Raw genomic sequence first — 18,982 nt, forward strand, 5'->3', positions numbered from 1 at the left:
AAATAGTCTGTTAACCAATAAACATAAAGTGTTCGTTAAATGTAAACTGTCACATTTTTGAGTTGAATACCCGATTTAAAAAGTTAAAGAATTTCTGGTTTTGTGATGACATTCCAATCATAATTGTACCACGTGACCTCATTTGACGCTGTAAGCCGGCGTCAAGCATCAACCTAAAATTGCACCTTAAGATAAATAGCAACCATAAATAACTGTCAAAAATTTTTTGATATGGCGTCTAAGGGCAAACAGGATCATCATGTATTATTACTCTATTTAAAGAGTGGTTTTTGTTATTATTCTTTATTTAATTGACTGTATAAGTTATAATTAAAAATGCCTCAAACATGTCTTGTACTCGATTGCGGAAGCCGTTCCAACAGGGATGATGTGAGGTTTTTTTCAATACCCGCTGAATTGAGCTTTAGATTTGTTAAAGAAAAAAACGAATTATCAAAGAAACGGAGAGCGCTCTGGATAGCAGCAATTAATCGAGATGATCTCACGGAATCTAAACTAAAGAACCAGAGGGTTTGCAGTAAACATTTTATCACAGGTAATCCATATCTTAAGAATTTTTAACATTGAACGTAAATTATAAGTTCGTCATTTTATTGGAATAATATTTTGTATTTTTTTATTCCTATCAACTACGTGGATTATTAGCGAGTAATTGAAGTTCAATACATTCAATATTACAATCATCTACATTTTATTAGTTAGTTTGCAGTCTTTCGGGTAGTTTATAAGTTTCTTTGGGTCTTCTTGAAATAGCTTCTTCAGTGAATGTGGTAGTTGCTAAAGTTTTCATTCCTTGATGGGATCCACATAAAATTAATATTTATTTTGTTGTTTCTGCAAGTGAGCTCATTCTTAATAAGAATGACAATAGAATGTTTGGGATATTGTTGTCAGATTGTCATTAGTGAACTTTGGGAATCTGTTATTTTAAGGATATTTTTAGAGCCAATTTTCTGGAATTCCTCAGATGCTTCTAGAATGGCAAACAATTTAGCAGAGTGGGTAGATGTAAAAGGAGAGACTACAGAAGATTTTGACAATATTCCGGAGTAGAAGGCAGCTACAGTTACATTTCAATCTAAGGTTCTAAGGAACTCTAATTTCATTATGTTTGTTGGTGTTTCTGATTTATTGAGGGGAGCAAGTCTCCGGCTGTAGTAGAGAGAGCTAATTGATTGTGAGGGGATAGCATCTATTGATGATCTATCATAGATATATGGGAATTGCATAATCATACTGGATACATGTTGACTATGTGATAGAAAAGAGATGTCATTGCACTAGTTGAGAATCAGATAAGATGTTACGGATTACAGGATTTTTTGTATTCAAAAATACAGATATAGCTCATGAGATGCTCAGATATTGTATTCGATAAAAAAGTGGTAGCTCCCCAGTTTCTCCATATAAATTTTGGATGGGACTTGTACAACGGGCACTCAAATAGATGCATGCTGTTTTGTTTTGTAGAATAGTGACTTGGGTAGGTTAATTGCAAAATTAAAATAATGCATAGGTTTTTCAATACATTAGATTTTGTTGTCTTTAAACTAAAAAAACATATTTAAAAACTCCATCTCATCACTTTTTTTTACAATAAGGTAAAGGTACCAATAATTGACACAATTGGAATCCCTTACGATATTTTAATATATTTTTTAAGATCCAATAATCGACACCTATTATTCAGTTGTTGACACACTAGCAATTGACAAGTATCAATGATTGACACACCAATTATTGACAAAAACTTTATTTTTAGGCATAAAATATGAGAGATAATCAAATTGGGTACAAGAATAGAATTTAAGCTTCAAAAATATCTATCTCCTTTGAAAAAGTATATTTTATTCAATCGCCAATATTTTGCAATTCAGTTTCTTAGTCTTCCATTTTTATTGTGGAAATATCGTGTTCCATCAGTCTGAAAAAATTTAATATCATTTTCGTTATAAATTTTTTAACCACATAGATATATCTGTAGAAGAATGTTTGCCTTTTACCTCCCAAAAACTTTGCCAATACAAAATTTAGAATTTTAGATTCCCTTTTGATTTTAAATTAACTTCTTGCTTGTTTTCACATTCGGCCTCATCTTCGGATTCCTCCTTATCTCATTGAACATCTATGCTATCACTACTTTCTTCCCATTCCTCGCTATCATATGAGATTTCAAAGTCTATCATAGTTTTTTTTCTTTTAACTGATTTTTGTGTTGTTTTCTTTACCTCTTGCTTGCGTTTCCTCTCTTCAGCACTTCTTTCTTTTTCTTCCTACTTCTTTTCTAGTTATTTTATCATGGTATTCCTGTCGACTTTCTGATGTAATGGCAGAAGGAATTTTTTCTTTGTTTCGTTTTTTATTTTCATATTTGCTTTCTTCTGTCCAAAACAGAGCCTTTTTAAATAGCGTTGATACATTTTGTTTCAAAACTGACGGCATATTACAACTACCGAACTGAAACTGCAAAATATTTTAGTTTTTCCGTGATTTATACACTAAATAGTAATTGCATTGAAAATTTGAAGCTTCTATGCCTACTAGAAGTGCCTTAAAGTTTTGAAGATCGATCAGTCAGTGACAAAATTTTTTGCTCGACTTGGCGGGAGCATTGCCGTTCCCCCAGATACAAAAATGCTATTTTCGATGACTTACCCAACGTTTTTACAATTTTAAGCACAACGGCAATCACCTTTGTCTCTGGTTCGTCATCTGAGATTTGTTTATACAGCTTCACAATGTTTTACTTCTCTATAGACGATAAGTGACCTACAATTACAGACGACTGTATTTGGAATATTATCTGCGTCCATTTTCAAATTAGTTGTTACAAGAACTGTTTTTATATTTTAATAAAACAATAGCAATTATGCAAGAAAGAACAAAATGTAAAATATTTGTTTATAATTTATACAATTGTCATATGTCATAAATGTCAAAAGTGCTATGTAAAACCGGCCGGAATTCGACCAATCAGGAATCAATAGAATTGCCAACTTAAATTCATATTCTTTTAGTTTAAAAAGACCAATCAATTGATATTGTACTGGTTGTCACACGCTTTAAATGATCAATCAATGCGTTCGCGTAAAGCGAGTTCAGTTAGCGCGAATTTTAAATACCGCAAAGTGTGTGTTAGAAATATATTTCAATATGTCGCTTCGTATTGACGAAAAGTTTCAATATATTTTGTATTAATGTTAGGAAAGCCTGCTGCTTTAGAGGAGTACAGTCATCCTGACTGGATTCCGTCTCAAAATATGGGACGCAATTCTCCAAAAGTTGAAAGACAATCTGACGATGAGAATATTTTATACACAAAAAGATTTAAAAGTGGTAAGGTAAGTGTGTAAAAACAAACGGCCTGTAATATTATTTTTACTTGATGTTATTTTAAGTTTATTAAACTTGATGAATCAAATATCACGGTACATGTTGAGACTGGTATCGCGTCTCAAACGGATCTTACCATGAATGATCTTTACTTGAAATTCGATCAACTCAGTTGCGCTACAAGAAAAATGGAAGATTTGGAAAAAAAATTGGACATGTCACCGTTTGGTCTTCGGGAGGAGACCAGCAACGATTTGAAGTGGAAGTATTATACAGGTTTCACCTACAACGTTACATTTTATATTATTTTCAAAACTATCGAAACTAGTATCACTACCCAAAGTACTAACGCCCTTAGTAGCTTTAATCAGTTGCTGCTAGCTCTTATTAAATTGAGGTTGAATTATGATTTTTGCGATTTAGCTTGGCACTTTAAAATTTCCCCGACCTCCAGTTTTACATATTTCGAAAACATTTTGAATATTCTTTATACCAAATTCAAGCATTTAATAAGATTCCCGGACCGTTTAGTGGCACAAAAAAATATACCTTCTTGTTTCGGAGAAGCTTTTCAAGACAAAACGACCGTTATTGTAGATTGTTTCGAATTTTTTATCGAAAAACCGCACCAACAACAGTATTGGTCGAAAAACAAACACGACAACATTATAAAATTTTTAATAGGGTTCACTCCACAGGGAACGGTTAGTTACGTTAGTAAAGCTTGTGAAGGGACGGCTACAGACGAAGAAATCGTTGCGAATAGTGATTTTTTGAATTATATTTCACCGGGCGACGTTGTTTTAGCGAATAGGGGGTTTTTAATTGAAGATACTTCTGAGGATTCATCAATAAATTGTGATATACAAGTTTTTATAAAGATTAAGGATCAATTACATCCTTTGGATATAGAGCTAACTAGAAACGTTTCCCATGTTAGAATTCACGTTAAGAAAATTGTCGGAATGATGAAAAATAAATTTAAAATTGTCAAAGATACCATACCGATTAGTTTGATTAAAAAAGGAAGTAATCCGGAAGATTGCGATATATTGGACAAAATAGTAGTTGTTTGTTGCGCTTTGATGAATTTATGTTCTCCTATTGTCCCTCTTTGATGTATAAAGAATTGTACCGGCTCGAATTGTGCTCTTTTGACCCTGCATCTACTTTTCGGTCTTCCTGGCACTATTTTCTCGTTCTCCATTTTGTAATTATACTTTTCCGCTATCGTTTTTTCATTTTTTTGATGTGTGTCCGCTTTTATCCACCATATACCCTACGTCCTGCAAGAATTATGTGTCTCGTCACGTATTTTGTGTCATTCTTGTTGCTTATCTCAATTAAAAGTGTACTTCGAAGCTGAGGTCACTTAACTGTACTATTTTGTTTCTTCCATTTCCATTATTTTCAATCTTCTTTATCCTGCCTCTCTCTAAACATGTTCACCAATCGTATTAACTTTTGGGGTCCTTTCAACTGTTCTATATCCTCTATTATTGTCGTCCTTTTCAGATTGTCACATGCTTACTTTTGAGATACCCTCAGTTGTTCCACGTCCTCTATAATTATGCCCCTTTCAGATTCAAATGCTTACTTTTGGGGTACTTTCAGTTGTTCCATATCCTCCTTTTCAGACTGTCACATGTTTACTTTTGGTCCACTTTCAGTTGTTTAACTTGCTCTATAATTGTCCTCCTTTTCAATCTGTCGAGTGCTTACTTTTGGGGAGAATTGAATGATAGGTTTTATTATGGTCGTATTATTTTCGTGAGATGGAGGTTTTGCTGAAAAAGGAAAAGAAAAAATTTAAAAAAATAATTGTTGGTTACATTTTTATTGATTCAACTTTTTGATTAGGTTAGGTTAACTTAAACTTTAATTAGGGTTGGTTTATTTTAGCTTAAATTAAATTTGGTTTACTTTTTTTTTTGATTAAACTAGATTTTCTTTAGCTTAGTTTGGGATTTACTTCAGCTTTATTTCAGTTTCAATTTGGGTTTACTTTAGCTTAAATTTTGTTAAACTTACTTTAGCTTCGACGAGGCTAGGTTCAATTAAGTTTCGATTAGGTTAGGTTCACTTTAACTTGGATACAGTTAACTTCGATTGATTATAAGTTTAAAATACCTTCTAAAATACATCATAACCCCATTTTATTGTGTAAGGTTAAAGCAACTTGGAGATCTTTTCCCACTACGTATATTTTAATAATAATAAATAAATAAAAATAAATAAAAAATCAGATCTGCAGTAATAAGCTGATATTAATTTTGGATTTTGTATCTTATTCACCCTGTATATCGATATTTTTATTAAAAGACTTTTGCCAGATATGTCGATGTTAACCAAATAAATGAAATACAAATAATTGAAAAAAGTTGAATTTATTTTTTAATTACCAATTCGTGAAAAACCGACCTTTGAAATTCAAATTAGAAAAATTACGAACACTTTGTATATGACCACAAAAATTCTATCATTCTCCTCTATCGATTTATATAAATATCTTCATCTGAGTTTTTTCTCCAAATTCGAGTCTAAAAATTTTTTGTTGTTCAGATTATTACGTAGGGGCCACAGATAATAATACACTGGTGAAATGAAATTAACACAGTTTCAAGAAAAATAATAACTTCTAAGTCATTTTCTTGTTTATATCTCTACTTCCTTATTTCATTCCACCAATCACAACATAATGGAATAAATAGACTTTTCGGAAATTATGATCGATTTAACCCGATCATGATCTGAATGTTCGGAAACTAACTTTGATCACTGATCGGTTCGTAGTAATAAGATTCTTTTTACCTTTCATTTATATGTCTCTTTCTATCTTCAGTATTTTATCTATGATCAAATAGATCATTTTCATAGACAAATGAAAGCTTATCGCATTTATTCACCGATCTATAAGGCTAGAAATAATTTTTATTCGTCCATAGGTAGAAAGTATTCTATCATATGACTACGAGATTAACTTGATCAGTTTTCCAAAATGAACGTGATCCGGGTTAGTTTCCGAATATTCAAATTGTGATCGGAGTAATCCCAATTTCCTGAAAATCTGTTTGTCTATGGAAACATACACACGAAGATGTCTATGGTCATATTTGACAGAATATTTATGTTTAACCTATTAACGAGATGTTTTAGTTACTTATTGCTTTAATTTCAAAAAAAAATTGAAGATCTCAAGTGTAATAATTATTGTACGTACAAGATTTTAGTTTTATGGATGAAATAATAACACTAGCTTCCGACGAGGAAGAAACCGTTTCTCCTCCTAAAAAGGTAATTGTTTTGTAAAATAAGGGTACATATTTTAAAACTTGTTAATACATTTTATATAAACTAACGAAATTTGCTAAATATGTTCCAATACAATTGATGTTGCAACTGAATAACAGCACATACTTATTAGCCACAATTACAGTGTGAATTATAGATAGAAACGTAAAATTTTTAACTGTTATTTTTAAACCTATTTTTCCATCAAAATAAATATTAAATCAAGTTAAATCATCACGAAAAACGTATAAAAAGGTCTAAGAAATAAAATTTTTTGGAAAATCGCTTACGATGATAAAAACGTTTTTCTATGAAACTATGTTTTTAACTGTTTTTATTTGAATTAGATCTAAAATAAAGAACATTTACAATTCTTACATCCAAATGTATCATTCCTAGACCCTCTTTTATCAATTTAGAAGATCTCTCTAAACTTTTGAGAACGAAATTTTAAGACAAATACGAATTAAATGTATTATTAAATGTCGTGGACAAGGGGGGAGAGTACGATTTCTGGCAATTAATTTAAGTTAATTAGGCCAAAATAAAACGAAAATGAGGAATAAAATTTTCGATGTCTAACCTCGTTTTTGAGATATCACAACCTAATATTTGTTTGAGATTTTCTTTATAGAAAAAATTAATTTTTTGTCTAGAATAAGGATTTTAATGCTTTAATAGGCAGATCTCGTATAGATGATCTGTGGTTGCATAACTCTTTTTTTAGAGAATAAATCCATACGTATTAAACAACTTACCGAATGTATCCATAACAAAAGTTAGGAAGATAAAAGAGAAAAGACAAGATATAGTAGTTTTATCATCGGATGATGACAGTGATGATGAAATTAAAAAAAAGCCAGATGAAAAGGTAAATAAATATTTATAAATATAAATTTATTTAGATTAGCTATAATTTAAAGGCTATAAATCTACTTCATTTTAACGTATTAATCTATTGTGTACAACGGACTGGCCCATGTGAGCCTTTGTCTATGGACTTACACATAGATGAAGTGTTCAGTTGGTTCCTTTCAGAAAAGAACAAGAGCTTTCGAAAGTTTCTTAGATGTCCTTCAGATGGTAATTCACTGGATAGGATACCAGTAAATCTTTATTTAATGACAATGTTTTAGGACTAGAAGTATCTTATTATTTCAGACTTGGTATCTCACTACATGTTTCTAATTAAATGAAAAGAATTCTTCCACATTTCTTTGTCTATCACCATACATTCCCACGTGTTGTTTCCTCCTAGTAAGTTCGAAGATTGATACAAGTTCACCTGCAGCTATATAGACTTGTCTCAAGCTTGTTGGCAAGACATAAGTACTAAAGCCTTAGATGGTATTCTAGATATACATTCAATGCATTACATGCAATACAATGCATTCAAAGTGATAATTAACGACCGCCAATTATGACGGTTCAAAGCTAGCACAAGGAGTTGGACTGGCATTTCTGGACCAAAAAGCACATATACATTCTCTCAGGTAGCAAAGCCTTGAAGGTACTTGAAGCATCCCATCCAAACTAGTGTGAACAAACTTTAAAAGCGCTAGTTAATAAAAACAAAGTAACCCTGATGTGGTTTCCAGGTCACCAGGGTATACCAGGAAATAAGGAAGCAGGCAGCCTCGCAAAAAAAGAGGAAACGATTTCACACCTTGGACTAGAACTCTACTGTGGCCTCACAAGATGCCACATCAATAATGAACTGAACAGATGGCTAATGAATCAGATGGAGAAACACTCTAAGAGAATTCAAGGAGTCTCAAGAACTTCTCATGATGATCAGAAACGACATGAAACTGGTGGTCGGTCTCCTCGCAGATCAACCTAGGGAAGTGGAACACAAAAATCCTCCAAAGAATAGCCTCCTTTGGGAGGAGTCTATGTGTTTGGAAGCAGGACAATGAGGTGTAGAGTCTTGTACAAAATATCTTCTAGTTATAGGTGCTGTAAAGCAAAAACGCCTCCCTCCCCAAAACAATTTACCTTGACAAAGACGTGGCTGATGTCCACTTGATGTTCTATTGAACACTTACCCTGATTATACCATTATAATTCGTTATTATCAGGATAAAAATAAATTTTACAGCCCTCTCTTTGATCATTTTCCTTATCCGCCACTGTTGCCTTAATATTCAGTCAAAAATTTTCTCGCACCATCCTGTATATTCTGAAATCTTGTAGGTAGAATGTACTAACGGTAAAGAAGCAGTTGACGCTAATATAAATAATGATATAATTCAAATAGATGATGGAGATGTCGTTGAAAATAATAGTGTTAATGATAGTATAGAAATAATTGACGCCGACAATGATTTGGAATCGACGAAAAATTTGGACAAATCTTGCCAAGTGATCAGTGCAGAGAGCGAAGATGCTAACACAAGCAAAGACAATGAAATAATCGATGACATAATCAATGATATACTCGATGCTAAAGAATCAGGTTCGCTTTTTTACATTTGTATAGTATAATATAAACATTTTTTTGTGTTTTTTGAAAAATTTTTGTATATCAATCATCATTGACATCGAGTTTTTTTTTAAGTAAAGTTTGCGAATTTATTGGACCCATTATAATCATTATAACAAGTCCGGTAGATTTTTTGGTGAGTCGTTTCGGAATTTCCAGTATGTACCTATACCTAAAAACATATTTTGTATGTGACACTGCATTTTGTCTTATTCTGATCCCAAAATACGCAGACTGTTAAAAGAAGTTTTATATTTACAGGTCTTTTTATTTTCTTTCCTCATCGTTTTTCAACTAATTTCGCAGTTCATCTCCAAAGGTTGCGATTTGATCTCCAATTCGGTTCCACCTCTCTAATATCCTTCAAAACTGCATCCAACCATTTTTTCTTTCTTCAATTACCCAACCATTTTACTTTTTTGTCCTTCTACGTATCTTGTTATCGATGGGTATTTATACGGATCCTTCAGTTCATCTTATCTTCTATAGCTATAGTTCTCTGATGAATCATAGAAGGACTGAGGTTAATTTGGGGCCAGAGAGTCTCTTGGTAACGACGGCAAACTCTGGACTGACTCATTTTCGACGTACTGGCTCTATCCTTATTGCAATAGGGTGACCGCTTGAGCAGATTTATCACTTGTTGTGTGTTCATATTTCTTTCATTTTCAAGTTGTGTCATATATTTTTCAGATGAATCGGTAGCTAGTCCTTCAGTACCTGACAAACCTCCCAATACTATATTGTTAGATCAGTTATTAAAAATTATTGAAGAACAAACTCAGGATGAAAAATATACTATAATTCGAGAAAAAATTCCATTGCTATTAAGTTATTACCGTAAACGCAACGATAATCTAAAAGATTGCAACGATTTCAAAATCCTTTTAAAGTCTTGTTCCGAGAAAGCTGAAAAAAGTGCCGCATTAGCAGTGAAAGCTTTCCACGAAGTTTACCAATACTTGAAGGAACAAGTGAACGTCGATAGCGTGGAAGTGGAAAAACGTTACATACCTCATATACAGAAATTAGAAAAAGCAATTAAACAACTAGTTAAAGTCATAAAACATCTGGAGGAACAAGAAGTCGATTTCGATGAGGAGGAAGATTCTGCTTTCATAAAATTAGAGAGGTAACTGATATTTGTATATTGTAATGTTTTTTTTTCCTATTTTAAAAGTGGGATAACTCTATTTATACACTAAACACTTAACTATCCTCTAAATTTTCCAATAACACTTAACTAATTGCTAATTTATGTAAATTCATCCAATTATTTACTGACTTTCTAGTTGATTTACAAGCACTTATTTATATAAAACGGATTTCTTGATAAATTGTTTCTTTAAACACGATTATAACATACTGTTGTAAATAATTGCTTCCATATAAAAAATATCATGTAACTAGACGTTTTTCTGAGAATTTCCGCATCATCATTTTCCAGTACCCTACGTTATAGCTTCTTAGACTGGTTTTTATTATTACATTTCAACGTAATTTTTGGTTCTAAAAATTCTTCTATTCGTTCGAAGATCCAAGGTAAAGTTCTATCTCTGTCAAACGCGAACATGAAAAACCGATTGTGGATTTGTTGTTTTGGTTGTCTACCTCGCAGGCGACTAACCAAATTTTATAGTTTTAAATAGAAATCTGACAAAATTACCCGAATTCTTGTTCATGTATACATTTTTTTTCCAGATATAATAATCGTTTGGATAAAATATATAAAAAATATTGTGCTTTGTTAAATAAAAATCCTTATAGCGGCCGATTAACGTACGCAAAATTGGATTTCGTCGATTCGGATTATAACGAAATCAACAGGGCCATTAGTAAAAAATTTAGCAACAGAAAGTTTCCTTCTTATTACGAAATGGAAAAATTCATAGGAAAAGTTGCCAAAGATAATAATTTGAATTTGAAGGAAGAAAAAATCAAGAAAGAAAGTACGTAGAACAGTCTATAAAATGAAAAAGAAAATGAGTCGAAGTTTTGATTTAACAAATTTTAGTACAACGATTCGTATTATTTAAATCCGTTTGTTTTTTTTAAATATTTTATTTCTTTTTAACCCTTTTAGGCCTTCACCCACTTGTAGTTTCGATATCTTTAATTCTACAGCTTCGACGACAACATCAATAACGAAAAGATTTTCCAGAAAAAAAATGAAAAATCAAAAGCATTTCATTTCCTCAGCAAGGAAGTGTCATCCTACGTATTTCAGGAATATTTTTCCAAAACTCAAATATTGAAAAAACCTTTCTTTTTAACCCTTTTAGGCCATTATATTCTTGTAGCATAGGAAGGTCGGCTTATTATACTCTATACCTTTTTTTGTAGCCTCGTTGCTCTTCATTTATATCTATACTTTGCGATATCAAAATCTTTGTTAGAAGCTTCGTTATGATTCTAAGAAGACATACACCTCGGTAATTACTTGGTCATTTCGCTGTATCACCTTTGAAAGCAACTTCATCGAATAATAAAATCAAGTTGTATATAAAAAAAAAGTCTCAATTCACTTGTTATGTGAAACAATGAAATTTTTAAATTATTTTTGTGATACTCTTCCGTTGAAGCAAAACATTTAATGATTCAGGTATTCATTGCTTCAAAAGATTGGGCGAACTGTTACAAAATAGACGACGAAAAGAATTATACGACAGTCACGTAACGTTGATCAAAGATACCGAAGACCCTGCAAAAGAAAATCCAGAGTTAAATACAATTTTGAAACACAATTTTATAGAGGGGCAAAAGAAAATTGACAAATTGGTCGAAGGGTGAGTTTTGTTTGATTATTAGTGTACTTTAAAATTTTACTGAACTTTATTGGTAATTATAAAAATTTAGTATGTTACCACTTGTATGAATTTTATCTTTCAGGTTTGTGAATAGGCCGGAGGAATCTAGTTCGTCACCTAATGATTCCGATGATTCCGATAAAAGTGATGATGAAGATGAAGAAGACCAAGAAGAAGATAATGATGATGGAGAGGGATAATGATTTAAATATTATATATGTTTTTAAATTTTTCTAGTACAGAAATATTTTAATAAAAAAATCTTTTCTTCCCATTTTTCATTAATGTCTATCAAAAAACAACAAACAACAATTTGGATTAAGCGTCGGGAGGCTTTATATTGGCTCAAAAGGACTCTATTTGGAGGTGATGATGAAAATTTGTAGCCAGTCAGGGATAAATTGTGTCAACTAGTGTTGAATAAAACAATATCTAGTTCATAAAAGTATTTATTCAAATTAGAAAAATGGTATTATTGGTTTAAAAGTTCTCTTTTCTTCTGAACTATACATTTCGACATAACCAGAGCCATTTTTTTACTAACTTCTCCATCTGGAACGCATGCTTTCATAAAAACTTCTGATGATCCAGGTTTGACTCTTTCAAACTGTTCCCTAGCTTTATCTTTGTTTATTTTATTGTCTTCTCCGATAACACCAAATTTTTTAGCAAAACAATAAGAGTAATTTTCAAACGCTTCTTCGGATGCTTTCGATTCGAATACTTTAGTCAATTCGACTTGTTCGATTCCTGCTTCCTTCAAACATTCCTCGTGAGTGGTTTCTTGAAGTTTTTGGAAATCATTTGGAGCAAGCTAGAACAATATTTTTTATACGAAATAATTCAGTATATGAGCCGAACAAAGAAACATAGAAATTCAATTCTGTTAGTTATAATGAAAATAGTATGTCAAAGAAATTCAAATTTTGGAATAATATCGAATGTTATTGTGATTTTGTTTAGGAATAACCCAACAAATGATTAGTTTTCCGCGAAAAAACTAAATTCGATTTTTGCTAGAATTTTATCACAAAGAAAAGCAAATTTTTGGTAGTGGAGAGTTTTGAAACGCATTAATTAGGTTTTCGGTTTTAATTTTTATTACTGAGAGTGTAAAATTACGATAGAAACTACAAGTTTTGTTTTACATTAGATTTACATCAATATTATTTACTTTTAAACAAAATAGAGACTCAAAGTGATAATAAATTATCAACAAAACCACATAAAATCTAAGGAGTAAGAAAATGTATGGTTCGCAATTGCAAGGAGAGGTTGTAATCACTGATTAGTTTCGACGGTATTATGTATTATCAGAGCAGTTTAACAGCCCCCGTTTGACAACGTTTTCGAAATATTGAATTTATTTCAGAGGTGAATAGTAGCAACTATTATTTAAATACATTTTAGACACCTCATATATTTTTTGTAATAATTAGACAATGTGTATGAGTGAAAAAAAATAGAAAATGTATAATTACCTTGACTTCGCTTATTGCAAAAACAACACACAAAACAAGACTTAGTTTAAACATGATTATTTGCGTTATTAGAAGAAGGATGTGGAGAACTGCTTTCATATGTTTCACCCAACACCTTTTATACCGTCAGATAGTCGTAGAATTTGAGGATTCAATTAAGATAATTAATGGAGTCTTTGGCTTCATCCGTTGTAATATTCGCGTCCGTTAACTTGTCCAGAGTCACCTTCAGTTAAATTTGATGTATTGATATCGATTGGAAGATATAATTATTTTTTGGTATATCTGATATTTTTATTTCTTTCCAACGCTCAAAATTGTGGACAATGTTGTTCAATTATTTACGGAAACCGAGTAGTTCGGGTGGTGTCTACCATATGAAGATACCTATTGATATCGAACTGTATGCTGTAGTGTTCGGAAAAGACTTGCTAAGATCTGAGCTGTCCAAGTTTCTGGTCAACTCTGGGTTGTCTATCACTCTCTTCAGTATTGAGTCGAGCATCTTGAGGGTAATGCTTGAGAGCCGAACTCCAAATGTATGAGCAATACTCCTAAATATAGATGAACCTGGATATTGTAGATTTTATAGCTTTCTGGTCTTGAAGAAGGCTCCAGGTTTTTGTGAATCTTTCTAAGGTCCAGACAAGACCAAATTCTGGGCATCAATGCCAGTCTTCTTTGCGTGCTATCGTCGACGAAGCTATAGATCGGGTTTGTAGTTTTGTCAAGTAGATTGTTGATTTATGGAAAAAGAGAAAAGGTGACAAGATGGATTTCTGTGTGTGTCCAATTGAGTATTGAGCTGTCGTTAAATCTGATATCTGAGCCTCATCAAAGTGCTTTTGGTTAGATCTGAAGAAATCTAATCACTGACGGCGTGTTGAGGGAGATATTTCAATTGAAAGAGAGTCAGGAAAGCAAAAAAAATGTCAAAAAGAATATAGAAGCTTTGGGTAAAGCGACTCACCGAAAATTGAGCACCACATTCGAAATTGATAAGAAATATGTTAGCTACAATCTAAAAGAACAGATTGTAGTTCAGAAATCAGAAAAATATCCTCAGTACCAACAAATAGGAACAGTTACGAGTTAACGCTCGATATTTGGAAATCATTATATAGGTGGCGTTCTTCAGCACATATTTATCCTTCTGGAAATTTAGTAACCGCCAAAATATGCGAAAAAGGTTATGTTAGATCGAGATTGATGCAGTTCATGCAGGAAATTTTGAGTTTTGTCCAGATTTGGAAACTACTAATTGTGGCTTTGTGGGAACTTTTGCAGATTTTTCCGTTAAGTGAGAATTGTGTTAAGTGAGTGAGAACAAAACGTTAATTTCAGTATTTCTTAGTTCAATTTCAACATTTAAGAGGGAATCAACTAGGTGCTGATTCAGTTAAATAATCAAACTAAGGCACTGCAATGAGCTGAAATTGACCATGGATTACACAATTTCAGAATTATAATAAGATTGAGATTTCATAATAAATTCTTTTTCGTAGAACAGGTTTTAACGGATTAATTAAATGATATATTTAATAGTCTCATACAAATGATGTTTTTTTCTACAAAAAACGATAAATTCTTCGAGAACAAGTTTGAAAGAAACTATATAAAGTTGTTTTATGAGAACTATGACTAACTGGATTTTTATATACCAGAGGTACCGAAGATGTTTTGTTTCGCAGGCTAGTTTCCGATTTTAAAGTTTATCAACTTCTCATACAAGGTGAGTTCTGAGGAACATAATTTTACCATATCTAGAGCCACTCAGGGTGTTTAAATTGATCATAAATTTCAATTGGGTATAGTATTTACACATTTTGAATTTTTTCATGATGCTACTATCAAGCATTCGACTGGTATTAGCTAAATTCTATGACCCGATTTGGAAAAATCACTCTGTATCATATTTTTTATACGCAATAAGTGATATTGAAACTACATAAATAACCAATAAATTATAATATCAGTTGAGTATTTATGAGATTAGATTGTTAGAAAAAATAAGGGGGCGCAACAAATTTTGTACAAAAAGGCAGGAAACCAGTGCCTTAATATGTGAGACGTCATCATGGTTGTTTTATTATTGATAAGAAAGATTAAAAACTGTATAAAAGTGTTGTCGCATAAGTAATTTTATTTAATGGGATACAAACTAATATACAATATTATGTAGAAATATACATAAAACAAGGTAATTCCCTTCGTTTTTTGGCTTTAGAAAATTGAAAAATCATCCGATTTCGATGAATTTTTTTCAAAATCTTCGTATTTACGGCGGATTTATTAGAAAAAAAAATTGGGAATAAAAAAATGAAAATGTATATTAGTTTCAGGGCTTTAAATGTTCATGAAAATGTACTCATTAACGTATAATTGTTGATAATTTTTTTACAAATAATCCAATTGAGTTGTTTTATTTTTTTTCATAATCTACACAATAAAACGAACAAATTGAAAAAAAAAATTATACAAAAATGTTTTTACAATTAAAAATAATAACAATTCATCTAAAAATTGATGTCGTCTCACATATAATTGTTTATAACTTTTTTATTAAGTAATTATTAATGTTATATGAACGAAAACATTCTTAAAATCACTTATTGTAATATCAAGTGTAAAATATTAAAATTTTACTTTGAAAAATTGAAAATTTTCTCCGTTAAAAAAATGGTATCTTACTAATGTTGACTGGGAATTGGGAATGGGGCGTGGGCCGGGGGATGTTGAAAATGTGAACATTTGTTCTGAATTTTTAGCACCCCCCCCTAACCTAACCTAATCTAACCTAACCTAAAATTTAATAGTTTTAATTTTTTTTTATATAAATCTGCCGAAAAAACGAAGTTTGTACAAAAAATTGATCGAAATCGGATATTTTTCGAAATTCTAGAGCCAAAAAAATCATCTTGACATTTGAAATTATCTGATTTTCTCAAATCAACGTCCTTATACATTTCCATTATCTAACGCAAACTTTTTTATATCTTCAAGTTTATAAAAAATTATATCACAATATCCTTCTTAGAAAAAGAGTTAAGATTCATAATTAAGCAAAAGATATTACGTAACATTTGTCTAGGAAAAAAATCGTAATTGAAGAATCCTTGAATTAATGATGGTTGCGATTATATTAATTAGTTCTTAAACACCCATTTTTTGTCCGTGAATTGTTGTGATACAAGATTTTAATTTCATTAGCGTTCAAGTATATTAAATTTGGTATTACACAATTCTACGTAATACATATATTACGAGGTCGGTTAAAAAATTTTCCTAATTTCTCTAACAAAGGAGCTAGACAATTTTATCTTTTCATTACAATTATTCATACAGTCATTACAAAAGCTTTACCATACAATGGCGATTCATATTAACAATTTCCATGAAAAAAAAATCTTTTGTCATTCGCTGATTGCCGCGTTATTTTTTATCATCATGCACAATCGGCGATCATTCGAAATTGTTTAAACAAGTGATAAAATCTTTTTTAGAAATAAAAGGTAATCATCATTACGAACAGATATAAATTTCGAAATGAAATCGATATATAAGTGAGCTCAAATTCTTTTACACGCGTGGTTTTCATCCATTCTATTTGTTTTCAGTGCTTGATTGCTAGTGATCATGATATTTCCGATTATAGTCGCCGGTCTTTGTATTATAAAAGCTTCTCAGGTAAAAATAATTTTTCACAAACTTCTGTATTTTCATTTATTCAAACACGATGTCGGCCATGTGTTTTTCGCACGCAAATTCGTGGCATTTGCGCCTGGAAGACTTATGCGACGTCCCACATAAGTTGGACGTTTTCTATATTCCACAGGCAGTTCATTCAATGTTGGTGTAAACTGTATTTGAGGACGTATTAGCAAAAGATTCGATAAATATTCTAACCATAGGACATCGCCTGGAGCTCCTTGGATTTCTCCTGTTTCTGTATCAATTGCATCGTTCATTGCATCAATTGCAACTTTGTTCTTCTTTGGACAATATGATACTAAAGTTATTTCGTGCTGGATTCTATTTTGTTTGGTAGAATGTATCTCTTTTCTTCGAGGTACCAACCAATTTCTTTGCCTTTTGTAAAGTTTTAATCAGTGGGATACTTTTGAACTAGTTGTCCGTCGTAATGTTTCGGTTGGACTAGCTGAACGAGTTGGAATCGTTTTAATTTTTTTAATATCTTTCTGTTCTATTTCTTCTTTGTATTTTTGTATATTTGCTGATGTTTTTTTATACATTTCAGGCAGAAGTACTAACACCAGAAATTCGAGCTAAGCTTATCGAAAACGGCAAAAAATGTTACAAGGAATCTGGAGTCGACATGGATTTGATTCTCAAAATCAAAGATGGAGTTTTCACCGATGATCCCAAACTGAAAGAACATTTGTTTTGCGTAAATAAATCATTCGGTATACAACAACAAAATGGAGATTTCAATGAAACGATCATGAGAGGACTAGTTGAAAAAAGCGGAGCTGACGATAAGAAGGCAGATGAACTAATTAAAAAATGTTTGGTGAAGAAAGATTCGCCCGAAAATTCCGCTTTCGAAAGTATGAAGTGCATTCATAGCGTAATTCCTTCCGGCGAGATTGATTCTTTATTTGAAAAAATATAAGCGATTTGATGTTTTGTATTCGAGCGGAAAACTATAATAAAGCATTATTTTTTAAAGTACAGATTTTTTCTAATTCGCATCATGTCTTTATATCAATTTTTGGACAAACACTTAGATCGAACGGTTTCGATTATTTTTCGATTGATCCTCCAAAACCTCCTCCTGTTTTGCGGTCCTAATGGTTGGAACGATGTTATTTATTACCCCAGGAAATTTGTGGGCTAGAATCGTTCGATGTCCACTTATCTGCAGCTCTTCGATAAAAACTCGAATCGACAGTTTTCGAATACAAATTCTAACGTTCCGGATAATCGTTGAAACGAAAAAATGTCCATTGCATAACCTTAAATTTTCGAAATATCCTACTGACTGCGCCAATTAGCGTTTTAATACTAGACATAACTTGGATTTTATATGAGTTAGGTTTATATTTATGTGGTTCGCAAACATACTATTTAATCCATCAGCTGGGTGTCCTCTTAACTAAATTAAAATAACACTTTATAAACTGATTTATATTATTGCAGCAATAAATTTCGTTTTAGAGTTTATCAGATTCGGAATTTGAGCTGTCTTGACCAGTATTTACGTGGAACGTAGCTTTTTTCAACCTAAAATAGGCTATAAATAAAAGATCGAAGAGATTGAGACATTTTTGTCATATCTGTGGACAAGCTTTTCAATACCCTCTTCAAAGAAAGCTGTCGCCAATGAACGGACCTTGAAACTTCTGGAAATTCCGCTGTAATGGTGAATCTACGGATTTCTTTAACCATTTTGTCAACTTGTCATCTGAAACGACAGATTTACGTCCTTGGCCCCCTTCATCATGTACATCATTACTGTCATTTTCAAATTTTCGACACCATCACTCATGAAGTTTTCCCCATTCTTCGATGGATTTCTTTAGAAAACGAATCACACTTGGCGG

The 18,982-nt window shown here is 31.8% G+C and overlaps 4 protein-coding genes and 1 long non-coding RNA gene across 5 annotated transcripts; 3 read left to right on the forward strand and 2 right to left on the reverse strand.

Moving 5' to 3' along the window:
- Positions 1–141: 141 nt before the first annotated feature.
- LOC130898832 (uncharacterized) lies at positions 142–5,734 on the forward strand. Its single transcript, XM_057808374.1, has 3 exons — positions 142–556; positions 3,226–3,362; positions 3,420–5,734. The coding sequence occupies exons 1-3, from the start codon at positions 337–339 to the stop codon at positions 4,470–4,472; spliced, it is 1,410 nt and encodes a 469-aa protein (XP_057664357.1). The 5' UTR covers positions 142–336; the 3' UTR covers positions 4,473–5,734.
- LOC130898834 (uncharacterized) lies at positions 1,694–6,039 on the reverse strand. The gene is made up of 3 exons (XR_009059942.1): positions 5,776–6,039; positions 2,025–5,141; positions 1,694–1,945 (listed from the first exon to the last, which is right to left on the reverse strand). It is a non-coding gene; the product is annotated as an uncharacterized LOC130898834 (long non-coding RNA).
- On the forward strand, positions 5,978–12,211 carry LOC130898831 (RNA polymerase-associated protein LEO1-like). Its single transcript, XM_057808373.1, has 7 exons — positions 5,978–6,648; positions 7,373–7,516; positions 8,842–9,103; positions 9,824–10,262; positions 10,832–11,079; positions 11,733–11,916; positions 12,020–12,211. Exons 1-7 carry the CDS (start codon positions 6,589–6,591, stop codon positions 12,135–12,137), a joined length of 1,455 nt encoding a protein of 484 aa, XP_057664356.1. The 5' UTR covers positions 5,978–6,588; the 3' UTR covers positions 12,138–12,211.
- A 159-nt stretch (positions 12,212–12,370) lies between these two features.
- Positions 12,371–13,521, reverse strand: LOC130898835 (uncharacterized). Its single transcript, XM_057808375.1, has 2 exons — positions 13,419–13,521; positions 12,371–12,751 (listed from the first exon to the last, which is right to left on the reverse strand). Exons 1-2 carry the CDS (start codon positions 13,515–13,517, stop codon positions 12,410–12,412), a joined length of 441 nt encoding a protein of 146 aa, XP_057664358.1. The 5' UTR covers positions 13,518–13,521; the 3' UTR covers positions 12,371–12,409.
- Positions 13,522–16,975: 3,454 nt separating this feature from the next.
- Positions 16,976–18,107, forward strand: LOC130898836 (B1 protein-like). Its single transcript, XM_057808376.1, has 2 exons — positions 16,976–17,105; positions 17,677–18,107. Exons 1-2 carry the CDS (start codon positions 17,055–17,057, stop codon positions 18,049–18,051), a joined length of 426 nt encoding a protein of 141 aa, XP_057664359.1. The 5' UTR covers positions 16,976–17,054; the 3' UTR covers positions 18,052–18,107.
- The last annotated feature ends 875 nt before the right edge of the window (positions 18,108–18,982 follow it).

This window comes from Diorhabda carinulata, chromosome 10 (genome assembly GCF_026250575.1).
Source record: "Diorhabda carinulata isolate Delta chromosome 10, icDioCari1.1, whole genome shotgun sequence".
Taxonomy (NCBI): Eukaryota; Metazoa; Arthropoda; class Insecta; order Coleoptera; family Chrysomelidae; genus Diorhabda; species Diorhabda carinulata.

Excerpts from the sequence above, each read along its gene's own strand:
- LOC130898831 (XM_057808373.1), top strand. The coding sequence starts at position 6,589 with ATGGATGAAATAATAACACTAGCTTCCGACGAGGAAGAAACCGTTTCT. Across the intron at positions 7,517-8,841 it reads AAAAAAAGCCAGATGAAAAG|GTAGAATGTACTAACGGTAA; the intron begins GTAAATAAATAT and ends GAAATCTTGTAG. Across the intron at positions 11,917-12,019 it reads ATTGACAAATTGGTCGAAGG|GTTTGTGAATAGGCCGGAGG; the intron begins GTGAGTTTTGTT and ends TTTATCTTTCAG.
- LOC130898835 (XM_057808375.1), bottom strand. The coding sequence starts at position 13,517 with ATGAAAGCAGTTCTCCACATCCTTCTTCTAATAACGCAAATAATCATG. Across the intron at positions 12,752-13,418 it reads TTGCAATAAGCGAAGTCAAG|CTTGCTCCAAATGATTTCCA; the intron begins GTAATTATACAT and ends ATATTGTTCTAG.
- LOC130898832 (XM_057808374.1), top strand. The coding sequence starts at position 337 with ATGCCTCAAACATGTCTTGTACTCGATTGCGGAAGCCGTTCCAACAGG. Across the intron at positions 557-3,225 it reads CAGTAAACATTTTATCACAG|GAAAGCCTGCTGCTTTAGAG; the intron begins GTAATCCATATC and ends TATTAATGTTAG. Across the intron at positions 3,363-3,419 it reads AAAGATTTAAAAGTGGTAAG|TTTATTAAACTTGATGAATC; the intron begins GTAAGTGTGTAA and ends TGTTATTTTAAG.
- LOC130898836 (XM_057808376.1), top strand. The coding sequence starts at position 17,055 with ATGATATTTCCGATTATAGTCGCCGGTCTTTGTATTATAAAAGCTTCT. Across the intron at positions 17,106-17,676 it reads GTATTATAAAAGCTTCTCAG|GCAGAAGTACTAACACCAGA; the intron begins GTAAAAATAATT and ends TATACATTTCAG.